Raw genomic sequence first — 18,461 nt, 5'->3', positions numbered from 1 at the left:
TTATACATGGGGGCGCATTATACATGGAAAAAAACGGTATATGGAATAGAATTTCAGAAAAAAAATCCCATTCCATTTGCCCGCAAAAAAAATGAGTTTGACACCCCTGGTTTAACCCAAGATCGGAGTGATACTAAGAAACAATTTTCACCCATCTGAATGGATTGTGACACCTGCACAAATGTGATAGTTTGACTCACTGATGATGCAATGGAATTTAGGTGCATGTTCACAGGTATGTAACGACGAGCTAGTAAAAGCCTATACGTGTCTGACTCGTCATCGAAAGCCGTTATGTTTCCGACTGAGTAATGTCTTCTCTGGTGATGTTTTCACTATTTTAAATTGTCAACATGTCAGTCTAGTGTGTACGTGTCTGTGCATGTGTGATTACTCGTACCAGATAAGATATCACATCTCCGCTACGATGCAATAAAGCAATGTTGCCCAACCTTTGAGCCAAGGCCCACATTGTATCTTAAAAAAAAGAAAAAGTCCGACCAATATCACAATGCATTCCCTGGAAATTGAAGGTAAATTATTTCCCCGACATGACTTCTTCCGGCGTACGTTTAGAACCGCACCTGTCGCGTAATAAGACATTTTTTCCCTCTTATTGTTTCAGAGCACAATGGAGGCGATCAAAGGAAGGGGATAAGAATTCTTGGCATGCTGCAAGCTCACTCTCTGGGTCGAGACAGCCCCGAGGTTGTCACCGGGAGGAGGAAGCCGGGGGGGCGGGGTGGGAATTGGCCCAGCGAGACTCGCCTTAAATACGGCCGCTGCGCAGGACTTCCGAGGAGATTTTGTGAGCACTTTGGGAATCTCTCTCCTTTCAGATCACATCGGCTGCTGAGGAAGTCAAACTTAATACTCAAAAGTAAGCACTTTTTTCTTCTTCTCATCCTTGCCCTATCTTGTAACTTTAAAGTCAAGTCTCACCCTTAAATGAATAAAAATGACATCAATTAGATTATTTGACTCAATTTTACTCTTTCAATTACTTTGCTGGTGCTGAAAGCCAAATGTTATCCTGTTTGGTGAGCCAACACCCTTTCTGATTAAAAAGGAAAAAAAAAGAAAAAAACAAAGCAAACATTCCTCACCCAGTTACCTTTAGCCTATACGAATGTCACACTTACTGTCTCACGAGTTGAGACACCGACTTGTTGACACAAGGTAAGCAGCGTTCCAGAAACTTTTAAAGCGAATGTAGTCAACAAATTGTACGCAATATCCACAACTTTATAGCTTGGAGGATGTGGACTTTTCTTTGATTGACGCGACAAGCATCCTCAGTAGCTCCCAGACGTATTCTTCTGCTTGACTACATGACGGTTGTAACTCACAATGACAGGAAGGCAAGACATCAATTAGCACTGCTTTGTTTTATCTTTGGTATTTACGAGAGAGTCAAGTATTGGCTACTTCTAAATGTGTACTCAAATGAAGAAAGTAAAAGTTCAAGGTTATCATTAATTATTTGTGCAATTTTTCCACATTGAATGAATTAAACAGTGATGTTAGCTGCTACAGTGCAATGAATGAATCAAGATAATAACAATTATGATCTATGAATCTTTATCTTAATACCTAAAAAAGAAATATATTCTCAATGTGTTTTACAATAATACGAATAAATGTATTAGAATATGCCGCTGAATTTTATTGGTGCAATAAGATAGTGGAATCTGTATTTCAGTTGTAAAAGATTTATTGCTGTTTGATGTGAAAGTGAAAATGAAATTGTGTAGTGTTGGCAATTTTGAAAAGTGTGTGTGTGTGTGTGTGTGTGTGTGTGTGTGTGTGTGTGTGTGTGTGTGTGTGTGTGTGTGTGTGTGTGTGCGCGTGTGTGTGTCAGACACCTGCAAGCTGCTGTTGCGCAAACAAAAGTCGCTTGTGTTTTGTGTGCAGACTCGCGGCCCGTCGGGCCTGTAGGTTCTCATTGCGATGATGTCACAAAGCGCCACCCAGGCCAGTTTGAGTACTAAAAAGGATTTGGAGTACTTAACTAGCCACTTGATATGCAAAGTTAGTATTAAAATGAAAAGCTGGAGAACTCTTAAATTGAGATGCAGGGATGGATTAATGTGATAATGATTAACTGCTGTTTAAATGATGGCATGAACACTATCTCCGCAGAGGCGGAGCTTGAGCCATATAACTTTGCTGGAATTACGGGCTTGTGGAAGTTCACGCAAGAGTCAAGGCTGCCAACAAACCAAACAAAACCCAACTAATTAAGTAGGTCGGTTTTTCAATACTGTTTTGCTTTATAGGTTTCATTTTCTGTGAAACTGTGTAGATAGAAAAATATTGCAGTGATTTTTTTTTTAACTTCCTGTCTTTAATGGTTCCATGAACTACTAAACCACGACTTGAGAATTACTGCTGTATACAGTTAATTCTATCTGATACAATTATTTCCCTCACACAGCGATACAAAGCCAAGATGGAGCCCGCTGATACTAATGAGAAGAAGCAAAATGGCCACACCAAAATCCTTGGCCCTGTGGCGGGCGTCTACTTGGCAAAATCCAAGCAGAAGATCAGCATATATGAAGCCATGAAGAAACGTCTGCTTAAATCCGGAACAGCGTTGGCCCTGCTGGAAGCGCAGGTCGCCACAGGAGGTGTCGTAGACCCTGTGAAGAACCAAATACTTCCAGTCACGGAGGCCATCAAGGAAAAACTCATCGGACTTGAGTTGAAGGAGAAGCTCCTCTTTGCAGAGAAGGCTGTCACCGGTTACGTGGACCCTTACACCAACCAAACCATCTCCGTGTTCCAAGCCATGCAAAAAGACTTGGTACCCAGAGATTACGGTTTAAGACTACTTCAAGCTCAAATCGCCACGCACGGCCTGCTAGATCCAATTGAGAAGACAACCCTTTCAGTTGAGTTAGCCATTCAGAAAGGCTACTACGAGAAAGGTCTACTGGATGATGATCAGATGTCAGAGTTGAAGGTGTTCTATGACCCGAGCACACAACAGCACATCAACTACAAAACACTGATCGAGAAGTGTATTGTGGAACCAGACACAGGTCTGCTTCTTCTCCCCATCTTCATCACCTTCAAGGGCTTGAGACGAGGCATTTCCTCCGCAGAACTCTTTGAATCCAAGATCATTGACAAAGAAATGTACGATAACCTGCAGGAAGGGAAGACTACAACCCAGCAAGTGATGCTGAATGAGACAGTAAAAGAATATCTCCAGGGTAAAGGCAGCATTTCTGGCATTGCAATCCTCTCATCCAATCAGAGATTGAGCATCTATGAAGCCATGAAGCGTAACATACTGATGCCTGGGACGGCTCTAGTTCTTCTGGAGGCGCAGGCCGCGACCGGATTCATGATCGATCCTGTGGAAAACAAAAATTTCACTGTGGACGAGGCTATAAAAAACAAACTCATTGGGCCTGAATATTACGCCAAGTTGCGTTCCGCCGAACGAGCCGTGACTGGCTACAAAGACCCGTACACGGAAAAAAACATTTCCCTCTTTCAAGCACTCTCCAAAGATCTCATCCTGAAGGAACATGGGATCCGCCTCCTGGAGGCGCAAATTGCCACAGGAGGAATAATCGACCCCATCCACAGCCACAGGCTCCCCACAGAGGTGGCCTTCAAAAGAGGTTATTTTGACCAAGAAATGAAAGCCATCCTTGAGGATTCGGGTGATGACACAAAAGGATTCTTTGACCCAAACACTGAGGAGAATTTAACGTACCTTCAGCTGATGCAAAGGTGTGTCACCGATCCTGCTACCGGACTCTGCCTCCTTCCTCTTCGAGACAAATCAGATGTACTTAACTTCACCTTCATTGATTACCAAACTAAGATGTCCTTCAAACAGAAGAAGGTGAAAGTGGCTTGTGGGAAGTACTCAGGAATGACAGTATCTCTGTGGGAGTTGCTGATGTCAGAATACTTAGATGAAAAGCAGCGCACAGACATCATACGGAAATACCGGGAAAGGATGCTCACTATCGAGACGATTGTCACAACGGTTCTACAAATCATTGAGACATCTGTCAAAAACGTCAAAGTCATCTTTGAAGGCATTCGAGAAACAGTCACACTAAAACAGTTGGTTGAGGCTGATATCATCAGCGAGGAGATCTCCGATGATCTGAAAAAAGGTAAGAAGTCTGTTCAGGAGGTAATTGAGGATCAAAACCTACATGTGTATCTCCAGAGTAAAGACAGCATTGCAGGTGTTCTCCTACCTGACTCCCAGATCCTGACCATTTACCAAGCAAGACAGAAAGGCAAACTGATGCCAGGAACAGCTCTGATTTTACTCGAGGCTCAAGCGGCAACAGGATTCATTATTGATCCTATTGGAAACAGAAAGTTTTCCGTGGACGAGGCTATCAAAGCTAAGATTATTGGGCCCGATTTTTACCAAAAGCTGCGTTCTGCAGAAAAGGCAGTAACAGGTTACAAAGACCCATACTACGGGACCACAATCTCTCTGTTCCAAGCCATGCAAAAAGACCTCATCGTAAAGGATCACGGTATTCGACTCTTGGAGGCGCAAATTGCCACTGGCGGCATCATTGACCCAGTTAATAGCCATCGCATTCCCGTCCAAGTGGCCTTCAAACGTGGATACTTCAACCAGGAGATGAACGAGATCCTAAGTGATCCTACTGATGACACCAAAGGTTTTTTTGACCCCAACACACATGAGAATCTCACCTACTTGCAACTCATGGCCAGATGTGTCACAGATCCCAGTACAGGACTCTGTCTCCTGCCACTCAAAGGTAAAATTCAAAAAGTCAACGTTGATGACACCATGAAGGAACTGTTCAGAACAACAGTCGTTTCTGTACGGTATGGCCGCTTCAAAGGCAGGCATGCTACTCTTTGGGATCTCATCAATTCAGAGTATCTGTCTGAGTCAGAACGGCAGGAGTTCTTCAAATTCTTCAAGTCAAGGAAACTCACAATTGAGGAAATCACTGAGTCGATTCTAGTCATCATTGATAGCAAGGAGATAAAACAGCAAGCGGACCTGAGCTTCCGAGGTCTTAGAGGGGAGGTTTCCGTCGTGGATCTTTTGGAGCTTCAAATAGTAGATGAAAAAACTTACAGCAACTTGATTGATGGAACACTAAAGAGCACTGATCTGATGCAAATGGATAGCGTGAGGGCCTACCTTCAAGGGAAAAGCTGCGTCGCCGGTGTGATACTCCAGCCTTCCAATCAGAAGATGAGCATTTACGAAGCCCAGAAAAGTGGCATCCTAACACCCGGAACAGCTCTTTGCCTACTCGAAGCACAGGCAGCCACTGGGTTCATTGTCGATCCACTGACGAACAAAAAGCTAACCGTGGAACAAGCGCTTCGGGAAATGTTGATTAGTCCTCAAATGTATGAAAAGCTTCTGTCTGCGGAGAGAGCTGTCACTGGTTACACCGATCCATACACGGGCCAAAAGATTTCTCTTTTCCAAGCCTTGAAAAAGGATCTTATCGTGAAGGACCATGGCATTCGTTTACTTGAGGCCCAAATTGCGACAGGCGGTATCATCGATCCCTTAAAATGTCTTCACTTACCCCTCGATGTTGCCTACAGAAAAGGATATTTTGATGAAGAACTGAATCAAATTCTTTTGGACCCGAATGATGACACAAAAGGCTTTTTCGACCCCAACACCAAAGAGAATCTGACATACATGGAAATGTTGAAAAGATGTGTGCAAGATAAAGAAACGGGATTGTTCCTCTTACCAATGACTAACACACCCAAAACCTCCAAAACATATACGAGGTTGTACACTGACAGCGAAATAAGACGAGTGTTTGAAGAGACAGTAGTGATCATATCGTTTGGACACTACGCAGGGAAATCAATTTCTCTCTGGGACTTGATCCACTCTGGCTACTTCACTGAAGACCAACAAAATGAACTAATAGAAATATTCCGAACAGGAAAGGTCACTACAGACACCATCATCTCCACTGTAACTTCTACCATTGAAAAACTGGAGAAAAATGAAGCTCCCAAAATGATAATGGGCCTTAGAAAGCCTGTCTCAGCTAAACATTTACTGGACTCTGGTATTATCGACAATGACACATTCAAAATGGTGCAGCAAGGCAAAACGGCAGAAGTGGCGAAAAGTAAGCACGTGGAACAATACTTGAATGGATCGAGAAGCATAGCTGGGATTAAAGTGTATCCGTCCCAACAAATTCTGACCATATATGGTGCAAAGATGGAAGGTATGTTGACAGACGGAATTGCATATCTATTGCTAGAAGCACAGGCATCTACAGGATGTCTCATTGATCCGCTCACAAACCAACTCTACACTGTTGAAGAGGCTGCAAAAGAGGAAGTCATTGGGCCAGATGTGTGTGAGCAGCTCCTGCTGGCCGAGCGAGCCATCACTGGCTATAAAGACCCCTACACCGACACAACGATATCACTTTTTGAGGCTATGAATCAACAGCTGATTCAAAGAAGTGATGCCATTCGCCTTCTTCAAGCCCAAATAGCAACGGGTGGAATTGTAGACCCAAACATGAGTCACAGGGTGCCCATTAATATTGCAGTCAAAATGGGACTTCTGGATGACCAACTCAAAATCCTTCTGCTAAACCCACCTGAAGATTTAAAGGGGTATTTTGATCCAAACACGAAGGAAAAACTCTCCTACCTCGAGCTGATGGAAAGATGTGAAGTAGATCCTAAAACGGGATTGCTTTTTTTACCACTGCATGAGGAGAAACCAAATGTTTTTCACACAAAGGAGCAAATAGAGCTTGAGTTAAAAAACACAACAGTTTCCATGCATGTAGGCAAATTCCAAAACAAAGAAGTGACCTTGTGGGAATTGTTGCTGTCTGAATACATATCACAGAAGAAGCGAGAGCAGCTCATAGAACAATACAAGACTAGAGCCATAACAATTGAAGAGATGATTGAAATACTCACTGTCATCATTACAGAGGTGTCTTCCAAAGAAAAAAAATTCAAAGGACTGAGGAAGCAAGTCTCAGCAAGTCAGCTTTATGAATCAAAGATCATCTCGAAGGAGCTTTTCACACAGATCATACAAGGGCAAGTGACTGTAGACAATGTCAACAAAATGGAATCTGTTCAAAAGTATTTAGGGGCAACAAACTGCATCGCCGGTGTCAGGGTTGAGTCTACAAAGAAAGTTATGAGTATCTATGAAGCAAGGTCCAGAGGTCTGCTAACTCCTGGAACGTCTCTTGTTCTCCTTGAGGCTCAAGCTGCTACTGGCTTTGTCATTGACCCAGTCAACAACAAAAAACTTTCAGTGGCTGAAGCTGTGGCTCAGAATGTAGTCGGCAGCGAGATGAAAAAGAAACTCCTGTCAGCAGAACGAGCTGTCACAGGATATACTGACCCCTACACTGGTGAGACCATTTCTTTATTCCAGGCCCTGATAAAAGATCTCATCGTGAAGGATCATGGAATCCGTCTTCTGGAAGCTCAAATTGCCACAGGAGGCATCATTGACCCAGTATACAGTCACAGAGTTCCTGTGCAGGTGGCTTACCAAAGAGGCTACTTTGATGAAGAAATGAATCAGATTCTGTCTGACCCAGATGACGACACAAAGGGCTTTTTTGATCCCAATACGCAAGAGAATCTGACTTATCTCCAACTTATAGAGAGATGTGTCACTGACCCAAAAACAGGACTTATTGTACTACCCATTGTGAAGAAAGGGGAGTTTTATTTCTATGTTGATGAGGCCACAAAACTTATCCTGAAATCAAGGACAACCACTAAAGCAGGAGGAAAGTACCAAGGAACCACGGTGTCAATGTGGGATCTGCTCTACTCCAGATATATCGCTGAGGAGAAGAGGCGAGAGCTCGTGCAACAATACAAGTCCGGAGTTATCACGATTGAATTCTTTTTGGAAATTATCTTGATGATCATTCAGCAGCAGACCACTACCACAACCTCATCATCAACCACCACATATCAAATATCTGAAACACACGTTGACAGCAGTACCACAGTTACAGAGACCGAAACCTTTCATGGTATTAGAAAGGATGTCAGTGCTACAGAGTTGCTTGAATCTAAAATCATTGACGAAGACATCTACAAAGAACTGCATGCAGGAACCATCACAGTTGAGGAAGTCAGTGAAATGGACTCTGTCCGTCGGTATCTAGAAGGGACCAACTGCATTGCAGGAGTTTACTTGCAGTCCACCAAAGAGATCCTGAGCATCTTTGAAGCCAAGTCCAGAGGCCTGCTGACTCCTGGAACGTCTCTTGTGCTCCTCGAGGCCCAAGCTGCCACTGGCTTTGTCGTTGACCCAGTCAACAACAAGAAACTCTCAGTAGACGAGGCTGTAGCTCAGGGTGTGGTTGGCGGTGAATGGCAAAAGAAGCTGCTCTCGGCAGAACGAGCCGTCACAGGGTACAAAGACCCTTACACAGAAAAAACAATCTCCCTGTTCCAAGCGCTGAAGAAAGACCTGATCGTCAAAGATCATGGAGTTCGGCTTCTGGAAGCTCAAATTGCCACAGGGGGCATCATTGACCCAGTTTACAGCCACAGAGTTCCCGTGCAGGTGGCTTACCAAAGAGGCTACTTTGATGAAGAAATGAACCAGATTCTGTCCGACCCAGATGACGACACCAAGGGATTTTTTGATCCAAACACACAAGAGAACCTTACTTATCTCCAGTTGGTCGAGAGGTGTATCACAGATCCCAGCACTGGTCTTAGCCTGTTGGTTATTGTGAAGAAAGGGGAGTTTTACTTCTTTGTTGATGAGGCCACAAAATTTATCCTGAAATCAAGGACAACCACTAAAGCAGGAGGAAAGTACCAAGGAACCACGGTGTCACTGTGGGATCTGCTCTACTCCAGATATATCACTGAGGAGAAGAGACGAGAGCTCGTGCAACAATACAAGTCCGGAGTTATTACGATTGAAAGCTTTCTGGAAATCATCTTGATGATCATTCAGCAGCAGACCACTACCACAACCTCATCATCAACCATCACATATCAAATACCTGAAACAAACGTTGACAGCAGTACCACAAATACTACCATCACCACCACAGTTACAGAGACCGAAACCTTTCATGGTATTAGAAAGGATGTCAGTGCTACAGAGTTGCTTGAATCTAAAATCATTGACGAGAACCTCTACAAAGAACTGAATGCAGGAACCATCACAGTTGAGGAAGTCAGTGAAATAGACTCTGTTCGTCGGTATTTAGAAGGGACCAACTGTATTGCAGGAGTGTACTTGCAGTCCACCAAAGAGACCCTGAGCATCTTTGAAGCCAAGTCCAGAGGCCTGCTGACTCCTGGAACATCTCTTGTGCTCCTCGAGGCCCAAGCTGCCACTGGCTTTGTCATTGATCCAGTCAACAACAACAAACTCTCAGTAGACGAGGCTGTAGCTCAGGGTGTGGTTGGCGGTGAATGGCAAAAGAAGCTGCTCTCGGCAGAACGAGCCGTCACAGGGTACAAAGACCCTTACACTGAAAAAACAATCTCCCTCTTCCAAGCGCTGAAGAAAGACCTAATCGTCAAAGATCATGGAATTCGCCTTCTGGAAGCTCAAATTGCCACAGGGGGCATCATTGACCCAGTTTACAGCCACAGAGTTCCAGTGCAGGTGGCTTACCAAAGAGGCTACTTTGATGAAGAAATGAACCAGATTCTGTCCGACCCAGATGACGACACCAAGGGATTTTTTGATCCAAACACACAAGAGAACCTCACTTATCTCCAGTTGGTCGAGAGGTGTATCACAGATCCCATCACTGGTCTTAGCCTGTTGGTTATTGTGAAGAAAGGGGAGTTCTACTTCTTTGTTGATGAGGCCACAAAAATGATCCTGAAATCAAGGACAACCACTAAAGCAGGAGGAAAGTACCAAGGAACCACGGTGTCAATGTGGGATCTGCTCTACTCCAGATATATCGCTGAGGAGAAGAGGCGAGAGCTCGTGCAACAATACAAGTCCGGAGTTATCACGATTGAATTCTTTTTGGAAATTATCTTGATGATCATTCAGCAGCAGACCACTACCACAACCTCATCATCAACCACCACATATCAAATATCTGAAACACACGTTGACAGCAGTACCACAGTTACAGAGACCGAAACCTTTCATGGTATTAGAAAGGATGTCAGTGCTACAGAGTTGCTTGAATCTAAAATCATTGACGAAGACATCTACAAAGAACTGCATGCAGGAACCATCACAGTTGAGGAAGTCAGTGAAATGGACTCTGTCCGTCGGTATCTAGAAGGGACCAACTGCATTGCAGGAGTTTACTTGCAGTCCACCAAAGAGATCCTGAGCATCTTTGAAGCCAAGTCCAGAGGCCTGCTGACTCCTGGAACGTCTCTTGTGCTCCTCGAGGCCCAAGCTGCCACTGGCTTTGTCGTTGACCCAGTCAACAACAAGAAACTCTCAGTAGACGAGGCTGTAGCTCAGGGTGTGGTTGGCGGTGAATGGCAAAAGAAGCTGCTCTCGGCAGAACGAGCCGTCACAGGGTACAAAGACCCTTACACAGAAAAAACAATCTCCCTGTTCCAAGCGCTGAAGAAAGACCTGATCGTCAAAGATCATGGAGTTCGGCTTCTGGAAGCTCAAATTGCCACAGGGGGCATCATTGACCCAGTTTACAGCCACAGAGTTCCCGTGCAGGTGGCTTACCAAAGAGGCTACTTTGATGAAGAAATGAACCAGATTCTGTCCGACCCAGATGACGACACCAAGGGATTTTTTGATCCAAACACACAAGAGAACCTTACTTATCTCCAGTTGGTCGAGAGGTGTATCACAGATCCCAGCACTGGTCTTAGCCTGTTGGTTATTGTGAAGAAAGGGGAGTTTTACTTCTTTGTTGATGAGGCCACAAAATTTATCCTGAAATCAAGGACAACCACTAAAGCAGGAGGAAAGTACCAAGGAACCACGGTGTCACTGTGGGATCTGCTCTACTCCAGATACATCACTGAGGAGAAGAGACGAGAGCTCGTGCAACAATACAAGTCCGGAGTTATTACGATTGAAAGCTTTCTGGAAATCATCTTGATGATCATTCAGCAGCAGACCACTACCACAACCTCATCATCAACCATCACATATCAAATACCTGAAACAAACGTTGACAGCAGTACCACAAATACTACCATCACCACCACAGTTACAGAGACCGAAACCTTTCATGGTATTAGAAAGGATGTCAGTGCTACAGAGTTGCTTGAATCTAAAATCATTGACGAGAACCTCTACAAAGAACTGAATGCAGGAACCATCACAGTTGAGGAAGTCAGTGAAATAGACTCTGTTCGTCGGTATTTAGAAGGGACCAACTGTATTGCAGGAGTGTACTTGGAGTCCACCAAAGAGACCCTGAGCATCTTTGAAGCCAAGTCCAGAGGCCTGCTGACTCCTGGAACATCTCTTGTGCTCCTCGAGGCCCAAGCTGCCACTGGCTTTGTCATTGATCCAGTCAACAACAACAAACTCTCAGTAGACGAGGCTGTAGCTCAGGGTGTGGTTGGCGGTGAATGGCAAAAGAAGCTGCTCTCGGCAGAACGAGCCGTCACAGGGTACAAAGACCCTTACACTGAAAAAACAATCTCCCTCTTCCAAGCGCTGAAGAAAGACCTAATCGTCAAAGATCATGGAATTCGCCTTCTGGAAGCTCAAATTGCCACAGGGGGCATCATTGACCCAGTTTACAGCCACAGAGTTCCAGTGCAGGTGGCTTACCAAAGAGGCTACTTTGATGAAGAAATGAACCAGATTCTGTCCGACCCAGATGACGACACCAAGGGATTTTTTGATCCAAACACACAAGAGAACCTCACTTATCTCCAGTTGGTCGAGAGGTGTATCACAGATCCCATCACTGGTCTTAGCCTGTTGGTTATTGTGAAGAAAGGGGAGTTCTACTTCTTTGTTGATGAGGCCACAAAAATGATCCTGAAATCAAGGACAACCACTAAAGCAGGAGGAAAGTACCAAGGAACCACGGTGTCAATGTGGGATCTGCTCTACTCCAGATATATCGCTGAGGAGAAGAGGCGAGAGCTCGTGCAACAATACAAGTCCGGAGTTATCACGATTGAATTCTTTTTGGAAATTATCTTGATGATCATTCAGCAGCAGACCACTACCACAACCTCATCATCAACCACCACATATCAAATATCTGAAACACACGTTGACAGCAGTACCACAGTTACAGAGACCGAAACCTTTCATGGTATTAGAAAGGATGTCAGTGCTACAGAGTTGCTTGAATCTAAAATCATTGACGAAGACATCTACAAAGAACTGCATGCAGGAACCATCACAGTTGAGGAAGTCAGTGAAATGGACTCTGTCCGTCGGTATCTAGAAGGGACCAACTGCATTGCAGGAGTTTACTTGCAGTCCACCAAAGAGATCCTGAGCATCTTTGAAGCCAAGTCCAGAGGCCTGCTGACTCCTGGAACGTCTCTTGTGCTCCTCGAGGCCCAAGCTGCCACTGGCTTTGTCGTTGACCCAGTCAACAACAAGAAACTCTCAGTAGACGAGGCTGTAGCTCAGGGTGTGGTTGGCGGTGAATGGCAAAAGAAGCTGCTCTCGGCAGAACGAGCCGTCACAGGGTACAAAGACCCTTACACAGAAAAAACAATCTCCCTGTTCCAAGCGCTGAAGAAAGACCTGATCGTCAAAGATCATGGAGTTCGGCTTCTGGAAGCTCAAATTGCCACAGGGGGCATCATTGACCCAGTTTACAGCCACAGAGTTCCCGTGCAGGTGGCTTACCAAAGAGGCTACTTTGATGAAGAAATGAACCAGATTCTGTCCGACCCAGATGACGACACCAAGGGATTTTTTGATCCAAACACACAAGAGAACCTTACTTATCTCCAGTTGGTCGAGAGGTGTATCACAGATCCCAGCACTGGTCTTAGCCTGTTGGTTATTGTGAAGAAAGGGGAGTTTTACTTCTTTGTTGATGAGGCCACAAAATTTATCCTGAAATCAAGGACAACCACTAAAGCAGGAGGAAAGTACCAAGGAACCACGGTGTCACTGTGGGATCTGCTCTACTCCAGATATATCACTGAGGAGAAGAGACGAGAGCTCGTGCAACAATACAAGTCCGGAGTTATTACGATTGAAAGCTTTCTGGAAATCATCTTGATGATCATTCAGCAGCAGACCACTACCACAACCTCATCATCAACCATCACATATCAAATACCTGAAACAAACGTTGACAGCAGTACCACAAATACTACCATCACCACCACAGTTACAGAGACCGAAACCTTTCATGGTATTAGAAAGGATGTCAGTGCTACAGAGTTGCTTGAATCTAAAATCATTGACGAGAACCTCTACAAAGAACTGAATGCAGGAACCATCACAGTTGAGGAAGTCAGTGAAATAGACTCTGTTCGTCGGTATTTAGAAGGGACCAACTGTATTGCAGGAGTGTACTTGCAGTCCACCAAAGAGACCCTGAGCATCTTTGAAGCCAAGTCCAGAGGCCTGCTGACTCCTGGAACATCTCTTGTGCTCCTCGAGGCCCAAGCTGCCACTGGCTTTGTCATTGATCCAGTCAACAACAACAAACTCTCAGTAGACGAGGCTGTAGCTCAGGGTGTGGTTGGCGGTGAATGGCAAAAGAAGCTGCTCTCGGCAGAACGAGCCGTCACAGGGTACAAAGACCCTTACACTGAAAAAACAATCTCCCTCTTCCAAGCGCTGAAGAAAGACCTAATCGTCAAAGATCATGGAATTCGCCTTCTGGAAGCTCAAATTGCCACAGGGGGCATCATTGACCCAGTTTACAGCCACAGAGTTCCAGTGCAGGTGGCTTACCAAAGAGGCTACTTTGATGAAGAAATGAACCAGATTCTGTCCGACCCAGATGACGACACCAAGGGATTTTTTGATCCAAACACACAAGAGAACCTCACTTATCTCCAGTTGGTCGAGAGGTGTATCACAGATCCCATCACTGGTCTTAGCCTGTTGGTTATTGTGAAGAAAGGGGAGTTCTACTTCTTTGTTGATGAGGCCACAAAAATGATCCTGAAATCAAGGACAACCACTAAAGCAGGAGGAAAGTACCAAGGAACCACGGTGTCAATGTGGGATCTGCTCTACTCCAGATATATCGCTGAGGAGAAGAGGCGAGAGCTCGTGCAACAATACAAGTCCGGAGTTATCACGATTGAATTCTTTTTGGAAATTATCTTGATGATCATTCAGCAGCAGACCACTACCACAACCTCATCATCAACCACCACATATCAAATATCTGAAACACACGTTGACAGCAGTACCACAGTTACAGAGACCGAAACCTTTCATGGTATTAGAAAGGATGTCAGTGCTACAGAGTTGCTTGAATCTAAAATCATTGACGAAGACATCTACAAAGAACTGCATGCAGGAACCATCACAGTTGAGGAAGTCAGTGAAATGGACTCTGTCCGTCGGTATCTAGAAGGGACCAACTGCATTGCAGGAGTTTACTTGCAGTCCACCAAAGAGATCCTGAGCATCTTTGAAGCCAAGTCCAGAGGCCTGCTGACTCCTGGAACGTCTCTTGTGCTCCTCGAGGCCCAAGCTGCCACTGGCTTTGTCGTTGACCCAGTCAACAACAAGAAACTCTCAGTAGACGAGGCTGTAGCTCAGGGTGTGGTTGGCGGTGAATGGCAAAAGAAGCTGCTCTCGGCAGAACGAGCCGTCACAGGGTACAAAGACCCTTACACAGAAAAAACAATCTCCCTGTTCCAAGCGCTGAAGAAAGACCTGATCGTCAAAGATCATGGAGTTCGGCTTCTGGAAGCTCAAATTGCCACAGGGGGCATCATTGACCCAGTTTACAGCCACAGAGTTCCCGTGCAGGTGGCTTACCAAAGAGGCTACTTTGATGAAGAAATGAACCAGATTCTGTCCGACCCAGATGACGACACCAAGGGATTTTTTGATCCAAACACACAAGAGAACCTTACTTATCTCCAGTTGGTCGAGAGGTGTATCACATATCCCAGCACTGGTCTTAGCCTGTTGGTTATTGTGAAGAAAGGGGAGTTTTACTTCTTTGTTGATGAGGCCACAAAATTTATCCTGAAATCAAGGACAACCACTAAAGCAGGAGGAAAGTACCAAGGAACCACGGTGTCACTGTGGGATCTGCTCTACTCCAGATACATCACTGAGGAGAAGAGACGAGAGCTCGTGCAACAATACAAGTCCGGAGTTATTACGATTGAAAGCTTTCTGGAAATCATCTTGATGATCATTCAGCAGCAGACCACTACCACAACCTCATCATCAACCATCACATATCAAATACCTGAAACAAACGTTGACAGCAGTACCACAAATACTACCATCACCACCACAGTTACAGAGACCGAAACCTTTCATGGTATTAGAAAGGATGTCAGTGCTACAGAGTTGCTTGAATCTAAAATCATTGACGAGAACCTCTACAAAGAACTGAATGCAGGAACCATCACAGTTGAGGAAGTCAGTGAAATAGACTCTGTTCGTCGGTATTTAGAAGGGACCAACTGTATTGCAGGAGTGTACTTGGAGTCCACCAAAGAGACCCTGAGCATCTTTGAAGCCAAGTCCAGAGGCCTGCTGACTCCTGGAACATCTCTTGTGCTCCTCGAGGCCCAAGCTGCCACTGGCTTTGTCATTGATCCAGTCAACAACAACAAACTCTCAGTAGACGAGGCTGTAGCTCAGGGTGTGGTTGGCGGTGAATGGCAAAAGAAGCTGCTCTCGGCAGAACGAGCCGTCACAGGGTACAAAGACCCTTACACTGAAAAAACAATCTCCCTCTTCCAAGCGCTGAAGAAAGACCTAATCGTCAAAGATCATGGAATTCGCCTTCTGGAAGCTCAAATTGCCACAGGGGGCATCATTGACCCAGTTTACAGCCACAGAGTTCCAGTGCAGGTGGCTTACCAAAGAGGCTACTTTGATGAAGAAATGAACCAGATTCTGTCCGACCCAGATGACGACACCAAGGGATTTTTTGATCCAAACACACAAGAGAACCTCACTTATCTCCAGTTGGTCGAGAGGTGTATCACAGATCCCATCACTGGTCTTAGCCTGTTGGTTATTGTGAAGAAAGGGGAGTTCTACTTCTTTGTTGATGAGGCCACAAAAATGATCCTGAAATCAAGGACAACCACTAAAGCAGGAGGAAAGTACCAAGGAACCACGGTGTCAATGTGGGATCTGCTCTACTCCAGATATATCGCTGAGGAGAAGAGGCGAGAGCTCGTGCAACAATACAAGTCCGGAGTTATCACGATTGAATTCTTTTTGGAAATTATCTTGATGATCATTCAGCAGCAGACCACTACCACAACCTCATCATCAACCACCACATATCAAATATCTGAAACACACGTTGACAGCAGTACCACAGTTACAGAGACCGAAACCTTTCATGGTATTAGAAAGGATGTCAGTGCTACAGAGTTGCTTGAATCTAAAATCATTGACGAAGACATCTACAAAGAACTGCATGCAGGAACCATCACAGTTGAGGAAGTCAGTGAAATGGACTCTGTCCGTCGGTATCTAGAAGGGACCAACTGCATTGCAGGAGTTTACTTGCAGTCCACCAAAGAGATCCTGAGCATCTTTGAAGCCAAGTCCAGAGGCCTGCTGACTCCTGGAACGTCTCTTGTGCTCCTCGAGGCCCAAGCTGCCACTGGCTTTGTCGTTGACCCAGTCAACAACAAGAAACTCTCAGTAGACGAGGCTGTAGCTCAGGGTGTGGTTGGCGGTGAATGGCAAAAGAAGCTGCTCTCGGCAGAACGAGCCGTCACAGGGTACAAAGACCCTTACACAGAAAAAACAATCTCCCTGTTCCAAGCGCTGAAGAAAGACCTGATCGTCAAAGATCATGGAGTTCGGCTTCTGGAAGCTCAAATTGCCACAGGGGGCATCATTGACCCAGTTTACAGCCACAGAGTTCCCGTGCAGGTGGCTTACCAAAGAGGCTACTTTGATGAAGAAATGAACCAGATTCTGTCCGACCCAGATGACGACACCAAGGGATTTTTTGATCCAAACACACAAGAGAACCTCACTTATCTCCAGTTGGTCGAGAGGTGTATCACAGATCCCATCACTGGTCTTAGCCTGTTGGTTATTGTGAAGAAAGGGGAGTTCTACTTCTTTGTTGATGAGGCCACAAAAATGATCCTGAAATCAAGGACAACCACTAAAGCAGGAGGAAAGTACCAAGGAACCACGGTGTCAATGTGGGATCTGCTCTACTCCAGATATATCGCTGAGGAGAAGAGGCGAGAGCTCGTGCAACAATACAAGTCCGGAGTTATCACGATTGAATTCTTTTTGGAAATTATCTTGATGATCATTCAGCAGCAGACCACTACCACAACCTCATCATCAACCACCACATATCAAATATCTGAAACAAACGTTGACAGCAGTACCACAGTTACAGAGACCGAAACCTTTCATGGTATTAGAAAGGATGTCAGTGCTACAGAGTTGCTTGAATCTAAAATCATTGACGAAGATATCTACAAAGAACTGCATGCAGGAACCATCACAGTTGAGGAAGTCAGTGAAATGGACTCTGTCCGTCGGTATCTAGAAGGGACCAACTGCATTGCAGGAGTTTACTTGCAGTCCACCAAAGAGATCCTGAGCATCTTTGAAGCCAAGTCCAGAGGCCTGCTGACTCCTGGAACGTCTCTTGTGCTCCTCGAGGCCCAAGCTGCCACTGGCTTTGTCGTTGACCCAGTCAACAACAAGAAACTCTCAGTAGACGAGGCTGTAGCTCAGGGTGTGGTTGGCGCTGAATGGCAAAAGAAGCTGCTCTCGGCAGAACGAGCCGTCACAGGGTACAAAGACCCTTACACCGAAAAAACAATCTCCCTGTTCCAAGCGCTGAAGAAAGACCTAATCGTCAAAGATCATGGAGTTCGCCTTCTGGAAGCTCAAATTGCCACAGGGGGCATCATTGACCCAGTTTACAGCCACAGAGTTCCCGTGCAGGTGGCTTACCAAAGAGGCTACTTTGATGAAGAAATGAATCAGATTCTGTCCGACCCAGATGACGACACCAAGGGATTTTTTGATCCAAACACACAAGAGAACCTTACTTATCTCCAGCTGCTTGAGAGGTGCATTACAGATCCTATCACTGGACTAAGTTTACTCCCCTTGATGAAAAACTAAAAGACTGTTTACGTTTTTGTGCTTTGTCTTAATTAGTCCTGCTGTGAGCATTTATATTTTTTCACTCATAAACCTTTAATCATAGTATTTTTTGTTTTATACTAATATGCAAGAAACCTGTGCTAGATTTACTCAAGTTGATGAAACCTAGTTTGCCTGTACTTTGTAAAAAAATGTGGCCTAATAAACATGCATGTGAGGATTATTTGTTTCGTTC

General features: G+C 45.0%; 1 protein-coding gene across 6 annotated transcripts; it reads left to right on the top strand.

The window, feature by feature from the left end:
* The first annotated feature begins 722 nt into the window (after positions 1-722).
* eppk1 (epiplakin 1) lies at positions 723-18,449 on the top strand. Of its 6 annotated transcripts, none has more exons than XM_061267867.1 (4): positions 774-880; positions 1,915-2,031; positions 2,143-2,244; positions 2,438-18,449. In XM_061267867.1, the coding sequence occupies exon 4, from the start codon at positions 2,453-2,455 to the stop codon at positions 18,242-18,244; it is 15,792 nt and encodes a 5,263-aa protein (XP_061123851.1). In that variant the 5' UTR covers positions 774-880; positions 1,915-2,031; positions 2,143-2,244; positions 2,438-2,452; the 3' UTR covers positions 18,245-18,449. The 6 variants fall into 6 exon arrangements, with proteins under 6 accessions (XP_061123849.1, XP_061123850.1, XP_061123851.1 ...); XM_061267868.1 differs by having other exon boundaries at positions 2,143-2,248; XM_061267865.1 differs by lacking the exon at positions 1,915-2,031 and having other exon boundaries at positions 723-880.
* The last annotated feature ends 12 nt before the right edge of the window (positions 18,450-18,461 follow it).

Source organism: Syngnathus typhle, linkage group LG20 (assembly GCF_033458585.1).
Source record: "Syngnathus typhle isolate RoL2023-S1 ecotype Sweden linkage group LG20, RoL_Styp_1.0, whole genome shotgun sequence".
NCBI classification, from domain to species: domain Eukaryota; kingdom Metazoa; phylum Chordata; class Actinopteri; order Syngnathiformes; family Syngnathidae; genus Syngnathus; species Syngnathus typhle.
This window is presented reverse-complemented; position numbering and strand designations above follow the sequence as displayed.

Bases quoted from the DNA above. Each gene is read 5' to 3' on its own strand.
- eppk1 (XM_061267865.1), top strand. From the start codon at position 2,453: ATGGAGCCCGCTGATACTAATGAGAAGAAGCAAAATGGCCACACCAAA.